At 41.3% G+C, this 17,824-nt stretch overlaps 1 protein-coding gene across 2 annotated transcripts; it reads left to right on the top strand.

Annotated features, from left to right (window-relative positions):
• The first annotated feature begins 2,392 nt into the window (after positions 1-2,392).
• yme1l1b (YME1-like 1b) lies at positions 2,393-15,806 on the top strand. Of its 2 annotated transcripts, none has more exons than XM_063218878.1 (18): positions 2,393-2,535; positions 3,240-3,359; positions 3,478-3,664; positions 3,800-3,901; positions 4,068-4,174; positions 4,595-4,745; positions 4,939-5,022; positions 5,445-5,597; positions 5,824-5,976; positions 6,092-6,224; positions 6,376-6,438; positions 6,562-6,674; positions 7,426-7,581; positions 8,093-8,244; positions 11,999-12,125; positions 12,900-12,973; positions 13,221-13,307; positions 13,869-15,806. In XM_063218878.1, exons 1-18 carry the CDS (start codon positions 2,503-2,505, stop codon positions 14,010-14,012), a joined length of 2,139 nt encoding a protein of 712 aa, XP_063074948.1. In that variant the 5' UTR covers positions 2,393-2,502; the 3' UTR covers positions 14,013-15,806. The 2 variants fall into 2 exon arrangements, with proteins under 2 accessions (XP_063074948.1, XP_063074947.1); XM_063218877.1 differs by having other exon boundaries at positions 5,424-5,597.
• Positions 15,807-17,824: the final 2,018 nt, after the last annotated feature.

The raw sequence follows: 17,824 nt of genomic DNA, 5'->3' as shown, positions 1-17,824 counted from the left end.
GTGGCATATCATATCACAGTTGTACTTTGAAATATTCAAGTACAATGTCAAGGTCATAATAAAGGTCAAAGGATACAAAATATTGATTTTTAAGGAAAAAATTGTGTCATTGGGTTGCTTACTCAGTACAACACATAGATTATGTTCATAATGGTCCATTTAATGATCTTAGGTCTTTGAACTATGCAAGTACAATGGTTCAAGGTCATAATACAGGTCAAAGGTTAAAAAATATTGATGGGGGGTGCTATTTTCTAACCGTTTTAATAAATGTGAAAATGAATAAACCTGTAATATTAACACACTTTTGATTAGCTCTTGACTTTTCTAATCATAAATATTGCTAATGTGGCACAATAATGTGGTGTAAAGAACAAAAGGGACCTAAGGTCAAGCAAGTTGGATGACCCAAGTGAAAACGATAAATCAGTTAACTTTATGTGCATGGCACCAATTTCAAATCAGATCCACATGTTGCTACTATGCTTAGAAAATTGTAATGTGGGTTTATTATTCAGGGCCAATACCCTCTTCCATCATAGTTGAAGTTTCACATGTGAAGAAAAATGAATAACAACAGCATCAATGTTACCAATGGTGAATGTGCCTTTCTTGATGTTTTTTGGTTCATGCAAATTGCTCTTTGCCTCTTTGTAAGCATAGGCTTCACTTGTGAATACCAGGCCCTCAAACAGACTTCATGAAGACTATTTCTGACCAGTTGAGCAGAAACATGCACATCAGTACCCTGCAAACCTCATTTTTCAGGGCTCTGGCAGTGCTTTTCCTGTGCCACCTGTCCCAAGGAAGGAGATGGTGATCCCGCTTCTAAGTTTTAAAACCGTTCTAGTCTCCTATACGTCCCCTGGTGTAACGGCATATCTCTTGCCATCTCGTCCATGCTCTGGACACTCTGCTTCTTGCCACAGCACACATTGATGTGGTATCTTGGATGAATAACAGCTGAGGAAATTTAGTGGGTGATAGACACCAACTCCAGGGGTGGGACATTGAAAACATGCATGTGACCAAAAACAGCCAGAAAGGATGGAAAAAGAGAGATAGGCTGTGCCACCACCTACAGAATAGCTCTGTTTTGGGGCTTGTTTATATTACCTTTACCATTTCTACCCATTATTTGTTAAATTTGCACAACAGTAGTCAAATGGACTCACAGTGTTGCTTCCTAACTGGACAGGCTGATATCACAAAAGTGATCCACACTGATCATTGTGACATTAAAGAGACAATGTGTTTACCCCTTTGCACAGAGCCTATGTTATAACCTTATTGTCCTCAAAATTGTAATGACCAAGTCTTAATCTCTTATCTAAGACTCTCATATCAATGTTGTTATGATGTAGTTGAGTCATTCCAGCAAAGTCTGATTGGGTCTGAACTGATCATGGAATGTAGGTGGGTGCATCTGCACAAATAGGCTATATCCCATGATCATTTCACATGATTTTTAAGCAATTTTGATTACTTTAACCCTCAATATTACCTAGAAATAAGATATTGCATTGTGCAATATTGGCATACCACATAAGTAGCCATTTAGGTGCCCTTAGTTCACTTTCTACACTGAAACATCAAAAATAGGCATTTTAAACCATTTTCGTGACCTTTGAACTTAAGTAGGACTGACACTACACATTTTGCTGCTCACTTACAGTATGACATGGTACATGACATACCATTCAATAGCCCAGCATGAACATATTTCTATTCTGCACTCCATAAAAGATGGGGAACCATGGAAAAATGGCTGAAAATAGGCATTTAAGACCATATTGATGACCTTTGACCTTGAATATGACCTTGACATTTGACTTTTTTTTGCTCAAAGTACACCTCCAGCATGGCATGCCACATGAAATGCCATTAGATGATCCAGCATGGACATATTTTTACTCTGTACCTCATAAAACATTGGGAACTATAGACAATTAGCCCAAAAACAGGCGTTTTTGGGGTTAAAAAGTAATTTCTGGGGTAGGAGGGGGGGTTTCGGGCTTGATTTTTAAAATTTTTACATCAATGTATTCCTAAGACATGGTAGCATTGGAAAATCTGGGCTAAAGTTGAATCTGAACATTTTCATCAAATAACACCCCTCCCTAGTATAAGCAGGTCAACATTGTCACGCTTTTACATACTAGGCCTAAGCCTATGTAGGCCTACTTCACGAATGTATTTTTAAAATGTTAAAATTTGACTTCTCACCGTAGCCAGCACCTAAAGAAAGTTTTTACATTATAGCATAGCATACATCCAGGCAGAGACAGAACTAAAAGCCCTTTAACCGAGGCCTGAGCCCCTTTTGCAAAGAAAGTGGATCATGCTGCTTCAGTAACCGGAAATGACGTCTAAACTGCACTGGTTCGCACTTGTGTTTGGAAGCAGCAGCAGCAGAAGTCTACCGTATTCTGGAACAGGACACTTGTAGAGGACATACGAAGGAGTCAACACAGACACAACCAAGCATTGAATAGTCTAGATATGTTTTCTCTGTCTTCTACATTGCAACCACAGGTATGGAACTGGAGTAAACGAAACTAGTCAATAACTTGCCTCTGTGTTGTTGATTAGCCTGCTGTTGGAAGCTATTGCGTTAGCACAAGCAAATATCCCCCAGTTCGTGGTTTGTTATTTCGGCTTAACATAAGTCGTTGACTAGTCATTTTCAGTGATGCCACCAAAACAACCCTTGCATATATGTACATCTTAAGTCAAAGAGATAATTTGCTTGCAAGCAATTTGGGTGATCCTGTCGTTGCACGGCCTCTTGTTTATGTTTCCGATAGCTCGCATGGGCGATGACAGTTATACGCGGCGTGTGAAGTTCACTTTCAGTTTCAAACTAGAGCTCTACTGATATTCAATCACCTTGTCATAAGACGAACCGTGTGCCATATACTGGAGTTTACCCAAGCTTGTCCCCTGTTGTTGTCGACTGTGTGTACAATCCAGTGCCATATGGCTCTGGTACAATCCATGCTTCTTCTACTGCAGGTCAGATGCACTTCTCAACAAGCCGCAACCCATCGGTTGCAACAGCGTGAATAAATATTGTTCTTTCTGATTCACTTTACTGTCTGCGAAGTTTCTTCATCCAAGTCATGTTTTCCAAAGGGTTAAGGTAGTAAGATACTGGACGTCGAGCTGAAGTCAGCCAAGTAACCTTACATCTAGAACTACCTATAATAAATATGACTCGCCTTGTTTCTGACTTTCAGGTTACAGTTCAGCTGAGCCACCTCATCAATGCCTTCCATTCCCTGAAGAGTTCGGTTAGTAACACACCAGGACGAATTCAAAGAGAGCATGTCATAGAATTAGATCTACAGACCACGGAGGTAACTTGGCTTGCACTGCACTTATTTTGGCTTGCAGATTTTCAACATGCAAAACCGTCTCTAGATACTGTTTCCAACTTTCTTGTTTCATTTATTATTCTAATTATCTGTTTTCAAGCTTCAGACTGTGTGGGCCCCAAATGATCTGGGTTTGACAGACCTAGGTGCTGGGCAACTTGAGGAACTGGTGGATAGGTTGTTGCCCAGCATTGTCCAGCAGGGCGCACTGTCTCCTCCAAGCCCAGCGAAAAGCCCATGGAAAACCTCCCATTGCTCAGCAGAGTCGTTCTTTCACAACAAACATGGTGAGAATGAAGCGAGACGTTCTCCTTTGCTCTGTGGTTGCATTACTAGCTCTCAACGAAGCAGCATTCACACACTTTTGGTGTAAACTAAGGCTATATTGATATCATTCTGTATATGATGTGTGTTTCTGGCAGGGTTTTCTGGCCGACATATTCCTGGTGGAGCTTCCCCAATCTTGTGCAGACAAAGTCACTCTCCGCTCCAGTCTTTAAGTGAAGATATGCAGCTTTGGCCATGTAAGCTACTCATTATTATTCATCTTTATGTGCAGTCATGATTAACTTGGTTTGTTTATTTTTTGATTTGTACTCAAATCTTCAGCAATTATCACAAGCCATTTCACCGTTATTTGTACTTGAAGCTTGATGGAAGCCATAACAAGCTGTCTGTGTCCTTTCTAAGTATGGCACCAGAGTCGTGGCTTTAAGACCTTGAAGTCCAAAACGAGACGACTACAAGGTCTTGAGCGTCCAGTAGAACCCGAAGGCTTCACTCCATCTTTTATGAAGGTGCGTGCCAATGTATACTGAAAAGGAGCTGTTGACAACCAGATGATTCCAAATATTGATATTGAGATTTACTAATATAGCGTCTTTTTTAACAGTATTTTTTATGAGCTTGAAATGGGATCACAGTAGTTGGTGAAAAACAGGTTAATCAATATTTGACTGCTCTCGGTCATTTTGAACAACATGTGCTTGCTGATTATTATTATAACACATAAACACTATGTGGCAGTGCCAGCAATCATTTTACCAAACTGCAAAGGTAATCATTAACCAAGTTATGGAAAAGAACGATTTCAAATTAAAGTCAGAGTTATTACGAAGACAGCACTCCCAGTTTAGTATTATTAAAGTGTCATGCGATTCTGGATGTACTGGAAGTAGTACTGGTAGCCTAAATTTGGTCTGTTTCTTTATTTGAAGGGATTTCTGACACGGGACAAGGGGCAAGAGGTGGAGACTCTGGACAAGCTGCTGAAAACAAAGAACATTCCCACCGGACAACATGATGCTTTTAAGACCGGTTTTGCAGAAGGTTTCCTGAAAGCGCAAGCACTTTCTCAGCGCACACAAGGTGTGACTCTTATGCTGTTATGAAGTGTTTGCTAGTGTGGTGGGTGGGTGTATAAAGTAAGCCGCATAGGCTTTGTTGGTGTGTTACAGCATATCACATTTTTATGTTTCTGTGCAATTTTGTGTGCTGTTAAATTTACACTTAGTGCATCATTAATTTGCTGTTGTGTCTTCTGTGTGCAATTCATCGACAGAGGCATTGAGACGAACTCGGCTGATCCTTCTTGTACTCTTGTTGGTGGGCCTCTATGGACTCTCCAAGACACCTTTTCTGTCAGGTAACATGCCCTGCCTATTATGGTCTAGTACAGTGGTTCTCCCCGTTGACCCCATCATAAGCCTGACAACGGCAGCTTACTATTAAAAAATTAAACAGACTAATGCCCCCCAATGGCAATTAAGCACCGCCCCCTCTCAGCTTTATCCTTCTCAACGCCACCCTAGCGCTCCCCAACGCCCCCTGGGGGGTGGTACAGCCCCCGTTGAGAAACACTAGTCTAGTACCTGGTTTGATGCTAATTGATGCATGTTTCAGCATAGTGCAACCTGCACACACACTAATTATGTATGCCTGGTGTTTTGCATTTCTGCTTATGTTGTCCTCTGCATGCGACCCCCGCATGTGGTGTTCCCCCGAGTGGTGTTTGAGTGTGAACTTTAATCTAACCATTCTGGACAGTGCGATTCCGAACCACATCAGGCCTGGACTCAGCTGTGGACCCTGTTCAAATGAAGAACGTGACCTTCGAGCACGTGAAAGGAGTGGAGGAGGCGAAGAACGAGCTGCAGGAGGTGGTGGAGTTCTTGAGGAGTCCACAGAAGTTCACCGTCCTCGGGGGGAAGCTGCCCAAAGGTAAGCCTGAATATCTTTTTATTTTATCTTTTTACTTTTTGTGGTCTTACTTACTTAACGTATTTATGATGGGACGCGCGCAAAATTGACATTAAATACGCATGTTAGCGCGTTCTTGAACGAATCGTGCACGCGTATCCTACAGCAAGCATGCTGAGACCCTTAGTTTTATCATCATGCTTTCTCTCTTGAGATTGTTGTTTTATGCTTTTTATTTGCTGTGCAGGAATTTTGCTGGTGGGGCCCCCAGGCACAGGGAAAACCCTGCTGGCTCGGGCTGTGGCGGGGGAGGCGGATGTTCCCTTCTACTACGCCTCTGGATCTGAGTTCGATGAGATGTTTGTGGGTGTCGGAGCCAGCCGCATCAGGAACCTGTTTAGTGAGTGTTTCAGCCCTGTGTGTGTGTGTATGTGTGGGCAGTTTAGTGAATACTTTTGGTAATATAGGGTATTTAATCTGAAATTGCTAATCTGTGTGCGCATATGTGCCACCAGGGGAGGCCAAGAACAATGCCCCATGTGTGATCTTCATCGATGAGCTGGACAGTGTCGGGGGGAAGAGAATCGAATCACCCATGCACCCCTACTCCAGGCAGACCATCAACCAGCTCCTGGCCGAGATGGACGGGTAAGCTTTTGAAGTGAGACCTGAGAGGAAAATCCTCACTTAATGGTGCACAGGTTTCAGTCAGGAAAAGAAACACATCTTGGTCTTTGTTTCTTGTTAATCTGGCTTCGACTAACTGAGGTGTGTTTTGCATGTTTTTGCATGTTATCAGGTTTAAACCAAATGAGGGTGTAATAATCATTGGAGCGACCAACTTCCCAGAAGCTTTAGACACGTAAGTTTCTTTTGTGGCTCACATCTGAGTAAGCTGGCGGTCCACCGACTCTTGCCAATTTATTCACAAAATGTTGGCTTAAGGTAATGCCCCACGTGTTCCCCTCCTTTCCCTCCTCAACAGTGCCCTGATAAGGCCAGGGCGTTTCGACATGCAGGTCACTGTGCCTCGGCCAGACGTGAAGGGACGCACTGAGATTCTGAAATGGTACCTCAGGAAGATCAAAGTCGATGAAGGTATGTATTTACAGGTCCTTCTCAAATAATTAGCATATTGTGTTAAAGTTCATTTTTTCCCCATAATGTAATGATAACAAATAAACTTTCACATGTTTTACATTCATTGCACACCAACTGAAATATGGGCTATACAGAACATGTCCATGAAGTTATTTATTCCACACAACCAAAACACAGAAGTTTCGCCAGCTTGCTATCTTGTCGGCGCCAGTCACTTCTACATTGCGCCATTCTGCTGTAAGCTGTATGCCAAAATCATCAATATTAAAACAAAACAAGACCTGAAGAAAACAAGACCTAAAATATTTGATATAATGAATGTAAAACATATGAAAGTTTATTTTTTATCATTACATTATGGGGAAAAAATGAACTTTAACACAATATGCTAATTATTTGAGAAGGACCTGTATTTTTGTTGTTGTTGCCTTAAAAGGAACAACGGCATGTTGTAACGGTAGGCTGTAATTGCTTGCTAGTTGTAGCAGCTAGACTTCTTGATTGCTGGCTGCGACCCAGACGGTGCGTGGCAAGCACCAGCTTACAGCAGAATGACGCAATGTAGAAGTGACTGGCGCTGACAAGATAGCAAGCTGGCGAAACTTCTGTGTTTTGGTTGTGTGGAATAAATAACTTCATGGACATGTTCTGTATAGCCCATAGACCAATTCAAACTTCTGTTTGAAGGGGTTTAATCTGTCACCTTTAATGTAAATATTTGAGGCTAACTTGCATGTGCTGTCTGCAGCTGTGGAGGCGGAGGTCATCGCCAGGGGAACGGTGGGGTTCTCGGGGGCAGATCTGGAGAACCTGGTGAACCAGTCGGCTCTGAAGGCAGCTGTGGATGGCAAAGACATGGTCACCATGAAGGAGCTGGAGTTCGCTAAGGACAAAATCCTCATGGGTATGTTACAGGTGTAGAACCGGCACCAACTACAGTGTCAGGTGTACAGCAATGCCCCCTGTGGTATTCTGGTAATTAGTTATGGAGCGAAGGGGAGTAGAGTTGCCCAGCCGGGACTCGAACCCGAACCTTATCGGGTAGTAAACTGGGGCTCTGACCGCTACACCAAAGAGCCAGGCTCGTTGGCGTGACAGTCAGAACACACCCACAAACCTAGTTATGGTTACTACTACATCACAAATTACTCTCTGTTTACATCAGCATTTCTCAACCAGGGGTATGTGTACCACTAGGGGTAGGTGCGCAAACATCAGGGGGTACATGGAAAATGTAATACGGTAACAACTACTGTATTGGGATATCAGGAGATTTAGAGCAAGAGTTAGGGGGTACTCATGGTATGGTAACACAGGCTGAGGAGGCACACAAGACCAAAAAAAGTTGGGAAACACTGGTTAACATCATAATTGTTTATGTCCAATTTTCCTTTCAATCGGCTTCTGTTGTGCAGGTCCAGAGAGGAGGAGTGCAGTGATAGATGAGAAGAACAAGCAGATCACAGCCTACCATGAGTCTGGACACGCCATCGTAGCATACTACACCAAAGATGCCATGCCCATCAACAAGGCCACCATCATGCCGCGTGGACCCACATTGGGCCATGTGAGTACCCCGTGATTACATTATAGTTAAGGCTGTAACGATACACCCAACCCACGATTCGGTTTGTATCACGATATATGACCCACGGTTCGATATGCCCCACGATTTCACCCAAAAAAAAGAAAAAAAAAAGAAAAAAAAAAAATAAGAAGAAGAAAATAAATTATATATATACTTTGTAATTAATATCTTTTTGCATTTACCTGCCTGCATTAATTTTGTAGGTCTACAAGGCTGAATAATGTTGCAGATATAGGCTACCACTGCAACCTGTTCCCAGGTGTTGACATCAAAACACAACACAGAGAAATAAGGGATATTAGTTCACCAAGGAAAAGGGCTTATAAATAGGCTAAGATCATATGTTGAGAGAGAGAGAGAGAGAGAGAGAGAGAGAGAGAGAGAATGAGAGAGAGAGAGAGAGAGAGAGAGAGAGGAGAGAGAGAGAGAGAAAGAGAGAGAGAGAGAGAGAGAGAGAGAGAGAGAGAGAGAGAGAGAGAGAGAGAGAGAGAGAGAGAGAGAGAGAGAGAGAGAGAGAGAGAGAGAGAGAGAGGGGAGGAGGGGGGGGGTCAGGGTGTATGGTCATTGGCAGCTGTCTTACTTTATCAAACATAGCCTATCCAATTAATATCCAAACATTAAAACAACACAGGCCATATATCGTCAGGAAACATGTTGTATTAAGTTAGGTTAGGCCTACTCAAAGAAATGCAACACTTAATTTTGATTAAGTTAAATATTTCCGTAGCTCTTTTTGATCGTGCAGCAGCGCGTGCCCGCCTACAATCAAACCTCGAAATGAACCTCACTTAGTTCTCACTGCTACGTAACGTGCACGTTTTTCGTTTCGTTTTGTGGTTTGACATTTTATCAAGAGCGAGAATGAATGCAGAGGCTGAAATGGAGCATGATTTCTGCTTATGCAGGCGGTAATTTTACAATATAGCCTAACATTAATGTGGGAAGAAATAATGCTGCCTAATATTCTGCCTCAACGTTCGTCCGACTTCGGGCACCTCCCTACAAGCGATTCCAGGCTGGTTTATAGGCAGGCGGAGCATCTCGTGCGCTCTCTCTCTCGCGCTCTCTCTCTCTTTCTCTCTCTCTCTGCTCCAACGTCAAACTCCACTCGCAATCAGTGTTAATTTCGTGACGAAATATTTTCGTCATAATTATCGTTAACGATTGTTTTTCCCCTGACGACAATAAAACGATGACGAAAAAAACAGCGTGCGTTTGTACGAAAAATATAACAATATTGATTTATATTTTCGTCAAAAAAATAAAAATATGACTACAATACAACCGGAGACGAAAACCAATAGGAAGCATTTTATATAATTGGAATATAACCTGTCACTGAAACATTGGAAAAGAATTGCCTGCTATTTCGCAACTGTCGCGACCCTCATCTGCTCCGCGTCTCCTCCTCCTCCCCTCCCTCACACACACACAGACACGCAGCAGGCACAGTGACAGGCTGCGTCGGTGCAGCAGTAACAGCAGTAGCCTACTTTTCAGTGCAATCCTGGCTGGAAAAAATATTGTTGCCCATTTATCCATGACGAAGAAGTTTATGCAGTCATGAAATAGTGGTGGTGCTGTCGCACATAGCAAACATCTTTCTCTAACAATGCATTTTTTCGGAACTTCTCCACTCCCTTCATGAACCTGCTACCCGACGGTCGTTGTCTGATCTTTTTTCAATGTTCGCTAATGTTTGTAATTTAAGGGTCTATGCGTAGGCACAAGCCTTCTGATAAGAATCACTTCAGTGCCGATCGCAAGTGATTCGGAAGTGTGGAGTTTTGCGACTTGTTTCAGTCAAGGACACTGAAATAGGAAGTGAACCTTCCACGCTTTCACGTGCGTTATTTGGGGACCGTTATATGCAGTTATTGCAATAACGTCCTGCGAATGCATGCAACCATGGACACAACCATGTCAACGAGAGCGCGTGTGCCATCACAACTTTGCATCAAGCAACTAATATGCAACAGCTTGCAATAGCCGAGAGAGAGAGAGAGAGAGAGAGAGAGAGAGAGAGAGAGAGAGAGAGAGAGAGAGAGAGAGAGAGAGAGAGAGAGAGAGAGAGAGAGAGAGAGAGAGAGAGAGAGACGTCTTCCAACAGGTGGTGTCGTGCCTTTGTAACGCTTGCATACAGTAGGCTACTGTACCCCGCGACATTCTTGATTAGGCCTACTGGTACTGTATAGGCTACCCACAAGTATTTTTTCATAACGTGCACAGTCCCGTTTCCCCCCAAAGTCGTTCTAAAATATCGACAGAGATTGATGAGTGTTTGCAATTGCGGCCATTCTTTTTTTTTTACACATTAGAGGCACTGGCTTATAAGACGCTCTGGCAGTTTTTGACAATATTTTATTATTAGCCTACAATATGTCATTTTAATCATTGATTTCCCCAAATGGTATTTTAGTTTGACAATTTTATAGAGAAGTGTAGACAAGAGGAAATCAATGTAATATTTTAGTTGACTAAAATTATTTTAGATTTCGTCGACTAAAATTGTATGAATTTTAGTCGACTAAAATTAGACTAAAACAAAAATGATTTAGATGACTAAATTGTGACTAAAACTAAAATTAAATTTTCGTCAAGAGACTAAAACTAAAACTAAATTAAAAATTCCTGTCAAAATTAACACTGCTCGCAATACATCGCGCATGCATGAATAAAACAAAAATCTTGACACGTTTATAAAAGCCTTCTTGGTCTGTTGTTCATTTGTCCTTCACCTTCCGATGTTTGCCCAAGTTTTTCGTCTCACGGAGGTTGCTGAGGCAATGGATAACAACAACGTGCTGGTTGGAAGGAGCATGTTATATGAGAAAGGGGTGAATGGAACTGTTACTCGAACGTGTGCGCCCTTTTCCTACTGGTCTTTTTAAGCGCATATGCGAACTCTTGCCTGTGTGTTGCCTGTTGTGTTCTACACTGAGGGTAACAGCTTTAAAAGGGCACATCGCGATTCTGTGAGGAAGCTTCGCGATAGGGGTTCGTGGGTCTGCGTACCGCGATCCCTCGGTTCGATGCAATATCGTTACAGCCTTAATTATAGTACACATTCTTTCTTTTCTTTTTTTTTTAAAGATATGTTTTTGGTCTTTTTGACTTTATATATGATGATACAGTGAAGATGGTGACAGGAAGCGAGTTGGGTGAGAGGGTTCAACTTAATTTGGGCAGGACAATGAAAAGTGGGACAGGAAAAACATTGAGCGCTTGGTATGGACACAGAAGCTATATTTTGATTACCTTTGGCAACCTCTACAAAGAATCTCGATCTGTTTTTATCTGATTGACATCAGATTGTTTGTTTTGTTGTTTCCTCCCCTCGATCCCCAGCCCATGCCCATGCCATGCCCATCTTTTAGTAGTATTTTTGTTTTCCTGCATGATTGACTACTGTACATGGTGTCTCCAAATAGAATTCATGAGGGACCGTGAAAAATTCAGGCTCGGAGCTTCACTACACTGTCATGTGCAGTTACTGTTTATTTGCGCTTACAAGTTCTGAGGTAGTGTTTCTCAACGGGGGCGGTGGGGAGCTCTAGGGGAGCGTTGAGAGGGATACAGCTGAGAGGGGGGCGGTGCTTAGTTGACATAGGGAGGCATTTGTACATTTAATTTTTTAATACTAAGGGGAAATACTAAGCGTTGTCATGAGGTCAAGGGGGCGTTTGTTCAAAAAAGAGAACCACTGTTCTAATGAGTCTTCTGCCTACTGAAGGTGTCCATGCTGCCGGAGAATGACCGCTGGAGTGAGACTCGATCCCAGTTGCTGGCCCAGATGGACGTCAGCATGGGGGGACGTGTGGCCGAGGAGCTCATCTTTGGGGCAGAGAACATCACCACGGGTCAGCCACCTATTCATTACATTACATTATGTAAATTGTTATGTACATTATTACATTGCATTTGGCAGACGCTTTATAACCAAAGCGACTAACAAAGGAGGACATAATCATAGCCAGCATCACTAGCAGATACAAAGTGCACAGGAAATGTACAGAACAACAAGTGCAGATGCAAAGAAGGGTTAGGTTTTTTTGTAGAGAACTATTCAGTCCTGATCACTTCATGTTAACATTTCATGTCCTTCAACATGTGCAACTGTTGGTTGAATATTGCTAGAATTTAGGGTTAATGGTAATGTTACCTCAGGTTGCAAAGCTAAAACACTGTGATTCATCCCAGTAAATGATTAAGGTTTAAAGGTACACTGTGTAAGATTTTTAATTGTTTATTTCCAGAATTCATGCTACCCATTCACTAATGTTACCTTTTTCTTGAATACTTACCACCACCATCAAATTCTAAGTATTCATTATGACTGTAAATATTGCACTTTTCATACTGTATGAAACTGAATCCTGCAAGAACCCTGCATACCTGAAAAGGGGGATCTTCTCCATGGTCCGCCATTTTGAATGTCCAAAAATAGCCATTTTTAGTTGCAAAAAAGACGGTATTTAGGCCATACAAGAAAATATTAGTTTATTACTTAGTAAACTTTCATGAAAAGATCAAATCAATGAGCAGCATAGTTGCAGTACCTTTTTTGACCATTTCCTGCACAGTGTGCCTTTTAAGTGTTTTTGCCTTATGGGATATGTATTTCCCTCCTCAAGGTGCATCAAGTGACTTTGACAGTGCAACCAAGATAGCGAGAATGATGGTGACCCGATTTGGCATGAGTGAAAAGGTAAGGAAGTCATCCATCCACTTGTGGGGTAATTCTTGGGCATGAGTTTCATGTTCTCATAAAATAACTCTTATCTATGAACACCATGTACCCATACACTTTTGCATAGCTATCACATACGTTGTGTGTGCTGCAGTTTTATTCATGCCTGTAACAACTCCAGTAATATTCATTAAGGCTTACTATGATGATGTGTTCACAAATTAATAGTCTTCCTAATACTTTTGCATTGGATGTGTATCTATAGCTGGGTGTCATGACCTACGCAGACCAGACGAAGCAGAGTCCAGAAACGCAAGCAGCCATTGAGAAGGAAGTCAGGGTGCTCCTAAGGGTAAGTGACTATAACCACATTAAGTAGCTTGCAGTTGGAGGTGCTCTGTTGAAATGAGCTACCAGTAAGGGCCTCCGCACATTGGCTCCGACAAAGTGTGGCGCACTGCTCCGCCAAAGTTCGATTGCATTGTTGTCATTACAACCCTGCACACCGGCGCCGATGTCCGCAGACATTCGCGGATGTCGGCAGGCGATAAGAACCGAGTTCTATTTTGTCGGAGCCGTCCATTGACTATCCATGCTATGTTCGTGTGAAATTGTGTTTGGGGGTCAGAAATGTGTCAGAAGCGAAAGTGCTCCGCAGTGCTGTCGGAGCCAATGTGTGGAGGCCATAAGTTGTTAACATAGCCCCCATCCAAACTCCTGAACTGGGAGAGGTTTGTAGCTCAGCTTGGTGGGTGGGGCAATTCGACACTAGTATGAATGAAGGATATATCTGCTTCCTAACTGTAGGGCAAAGCGCCTTAATTTTGATTTAATATTGGGGGGAAAAAACCACAAACACAACACAAGTTCAACCAATTCAACTGAGTCCAACTGATCCATTTGGTCCCCATAGGACTCTTATGAGAGGGCCAAGGCACTTCTGAAGAGCCGGACCAAGGAGCATAAGAACCTGGCTGAGGCTCTGCTCCAGTACGAGACCCTGGACGCCAAAGAGATTCAGCTGGTCGTGGAAGGAAAGGCCTTGGAGACCAAATAAGCTCCAATGAGAGGTGGCTCATTGATGCAGGAGTCGTGAATGTACTAGAGAACGAGAACTAGTCTCTCCTTGATTTTTGCTCGCCCTTGTGTTCTGGCTACACCTCTTGTCACTTTGCTCCTTGCTCCTTGGCAGCACCAGAAGAGTCTGAGTGCTTCACTTGGATGGATAGAGCCTGGAAAATATCAGTCCGTTTAGTCTTATTGCCAGGAGTTTCCTGTGACTACTTGTGCTGTGTCACTACCTGCTATCCATGCTGTTCCTCTGACCTGGACTATTTCAGATGTTCTTCGGCCAAAAGAAAGCTTGCACACGACGAGCCTGCAGATCACATGAAAAGGCCGGCATCATACAGTTTTTTTTAATCATGCCATCTATTGCAATATCTGTCATTCTCCAGTCTCCACATTTGCTGTTCAGTATGTGTGTACTGTTATTTTTATTTTAATGGGTGGCCTTTCAGATATGTGTAGGTGGAGAGATTAGTCCATTAAGAAGAGTTGCAAAGGAATGCGTTCTAGCACTTTTGTTGAGGTGAAACTGTAAGTGCGTGTTTAAGTGGATGATTATCGTTCTCTTGAACATGTGGGAAATGCTGCTTTTATTGTAGGTCAGGTCTTCAGCATCTGAATGGCTCTGGGCGTCACTGCATATTTTGTGAAGAGTATACCGTAGTAGTAGATGGTAAATGTACGCACAAAGAAACAGGACTTATGACAGTAGATCTTTTGGAAGAACTTATGATTGATGATTTTATTGAAGACTCAGGGATTTGACGAGTCAGATGCCTATTGAAGCTGTTGGTGGTATAAAATAAATACCTTCTAGTTTCATCATGCATATCAGGGCTCTAAATTAACACCAGCCAATCGTCCAAATGCTGGTAGTTTGGCTGGTTGAAAAGACCAACTTACTAGCCACTTTGAGCCATTAGTGAGTGTTTGGCTAGTAAGATTAACTTCTATTAGCCATATTGGTCGGTGGTGAAAAGTTAATTTACGGCCCTGATTCATATCAATGTGAGGGAATATTGGGCAGTTCAGGTGTTGCCACCTTTCATTTAATTTTCCATTGATCTACAAAAGCAGTCTGTATCTTATTAAGTATGATGTTTTCTTTTTCAACAAACTTTTTTTTTAAATAACCATCTTGCATAAATACTGGTATGTTGGTTTGGTAACACTTTAGAATAAGGTTCACATGTTGACCACAAATACATGCTTAATGACTGCTCATTATGAATATATCAGTAATAAAGGCCTTATTGGCTTATTGGATGTGAACAAGAAATTTGTGAATACACGCCTAGCAAATGATTGACTTAACACATGTCAAATAAGTCAATTATACAAACAGTTAGGCATGTATGAGTGGCTAACATATAAGCCTTAAAATAAAGTGTCAGTGTTGTTTTGTATTTGCTCTGCCCTGGATTGTAGAAAACAGTAAAAAGCCATACTTAAGAACCTTATCTTAGACTTACACACTTCCTAGATTTCCTAGACTCAAGTTTGGACTATTTGGCATGTTGAACCCTCACAACAGATGATCTGTTATGTTCATTTAGTGCACAATTCTTCCCAAGTTCCTGCATCATGCCCTTGTGTTTGCCTTGTACCCATGCTTTGTCTTGTACACATTGAAAGCACTTAAATGGGAACAGTGTATATAGATGTATAGCGCGCGGTAATTTAAGTTGGGTAGTTTATTTTTGTTTTATTTGTTTTTGTGCCCAAAGTTGTTGACAGATTTGTCACACCTTAAGAAAATAAATAAAGTATATCTGAACTTCAAGCCCATCTGTTCTCTAGCCCCAGGTCAGGTTGAGGGGGATGGTGATGGTGATTCGATACTACAAACCCCAACTCCGATGAAGTTGGGACGTTTGGTAAACAGTGAATAAAATCAAAATTCTATCATTTTCAAAACATTCAATCTATTCATTAGATGGAGAATAGTGAAAAGACAACATATTAAGTGTTAAAACCGAGAAAAAATATTGTTTTGGGGGACATATGTACTCATTTCTAATTTGATAAATCCAACACGTCTCAAAAGAGTTGGGACGGGGACAATAAATGGCAGCAAATGTCGAGGAAGACTAAAAACAAAACAAAAGACAACACTTAACAGTTAAATACATTAACCAATGAGATGATTTTATATAAAAAACTGTGTTAATTCCTATCTTGGACATGATTTCACCAGCTTAAATGGTGGGTGTATTCCTTGTCATGTTTTGCAATGTTTTCCTTTCTGTAGTGCTTACAGTGTGACAGGTCTTGAACAAAAACCCACCATTTTATCACCTGTTGGTCCTTATAAATGGAGCCAACTGTTAAAACATAGTAGAGAATGCAATTTGACCTTATTATATGGCAGTAATCGAAGATCTCCCTTCAAAATATAATGCATGAGTGGCTTTGCATGTTGTTTAAAACCCATTTATACCATTCAGCACTGTATTTAACTCTACAGATGAGTGAGAACATCTTAACCAATGCACTACTGCACCCGCATGCCATCATGGAGGCTGACTTTTGAAGTTAGCACTAACACAAGTTGGATGGTCCATTTTCACTGTAGCACAGGATGTGCAATGCTCTATTATTGTCAAAAAGAATGGACTTCTACAACTTCTGCTGACTTCTGTAAGCAAAGGACACTTTCCCATGTCTTCTGGGTCTATTTCAAGTGAGCTCAGGTGCTTAGGAGAATGTTACACCCCTGTGCATTAAGCATTCTTAATATGGTCAATTTTCAATAGCTCTAGCACTCCAGGAATTAGAGTGAGACTACAGCCAATATATATTTCATGATGTCATGAACCTATACAATGATTTTATTAACAAAAATATGTCTTATATACACTCAATCGTGGTAAAGCAAAGGGAATTCAAAAATGTATGTAATAACTATGGTAATTATTCCCTTTGCATCTTTAATTCTGAGTGACTCAGCCTCTCTGTGATGATCTTATACCTGGACACCTATATTGTCCGTCAGTACAATTCATTTTGAAATGTTCTTCTTTGTTGTTTTATCTTATTTGGATGTTTACTAAATTTCACTGATCCCCGTCCCAACTCTTTTGAGACGTGTTGGATTTATCAAATTAGAAATGAGTACATATGTCCCTCAAAACAATATTTTTTCTCGGTTTTAACACTTAATATGTTGTCTTTTCACTATTCTCCATCTAATGAATAGATTGAATGTTTTGAAAATTATAACATTTTGATTTTATTCACTGTTTACCAAACGTCCCAACTTCATCGGAGTTGGGGTTTGTATATGTAAGCTCTTCTTGAAAGTCCTTTGCATTAGTTTGCTGCCAGCTTACAAGATACAAGATATTTTTATTGTCATGTGTGTGTATATATATAAAATATATGTATACAATGAAAAGCTTCCCTGCTCGGAGAATCCCAAAAAGGTTAAAAAAAAAAGAAAAAAAAAAAGGCAAAAGTAGAAGTAGGAAAAAAAGATATTTAAAAAGTTGAAAGCTGCATTAAAAAAAAAAAAAATTAAAGGCAGGTTGGAGAAAGGGGAGATATGAGTGGATTCCTTCCTATGGTGATGTTTTTGAATTCAACAGCCTGATGCTTTGAGGGAAGAAGCTGTCCCTGAGTCGGCTGGTGTGGGCGCTTGAGCATGATATTAAGCATGTCATCCACTCCAGCCCCTATTAATAACATCATAAGAACAAAATCAGCAAGGGGTAGTGACGGGTAGAGAACATTTATGAAACACCATTACATGATTTTGTAAGAAAATTTGAATGGATGAGAAAAAGTGGATGTTCTCAACAT

This window comes from Engraulis encrasicolus, chromosome 16, assembly GCF_034702125.1.
Source record: "Engraulis encrasicolus isolate BLACKSEA-1 chromosome 16, IST_EnEncr_1.0, whole genome shotgun sequence".
Lineage (NCBI taxonomy): Eukaryota > Metazoa > Chordata > Actinopteri > Clupeiformes > Engraulidae > Engraulis > Engraulis encrasicolus.
Note: the sequence above shows the minus strand (reverse complement) of the source record. Positions and strands in the feature narration are given on the sequence as shown.

What these genes read in the sequence shown, in the direction of transcription:
- yme1l1b (XM_063218877.1), top strand. Translation starts at nt 2,503, where the DNA reads ATGTTTTCTCTGTCTTCTACATTGCAACCACAG. An exon ending in TCACTCCATCTTTTATGAAG is followed by an intron (nt 4,175 to 4,594) that starts GTGCGTGCCAAT and finishes CTTTATTTGAAG; the next exon opens with GGATTTCTGACACGGGACAA. An exon ending in GAAGATCAAAGTCGATGAAG is followed by an intron (nt 6,675 to 7,425) that starts GTATGTATTTAC and finishes TGCTGTCTGCAG; the next exon opens with CTGTGGAGGCGGAGGTCATC.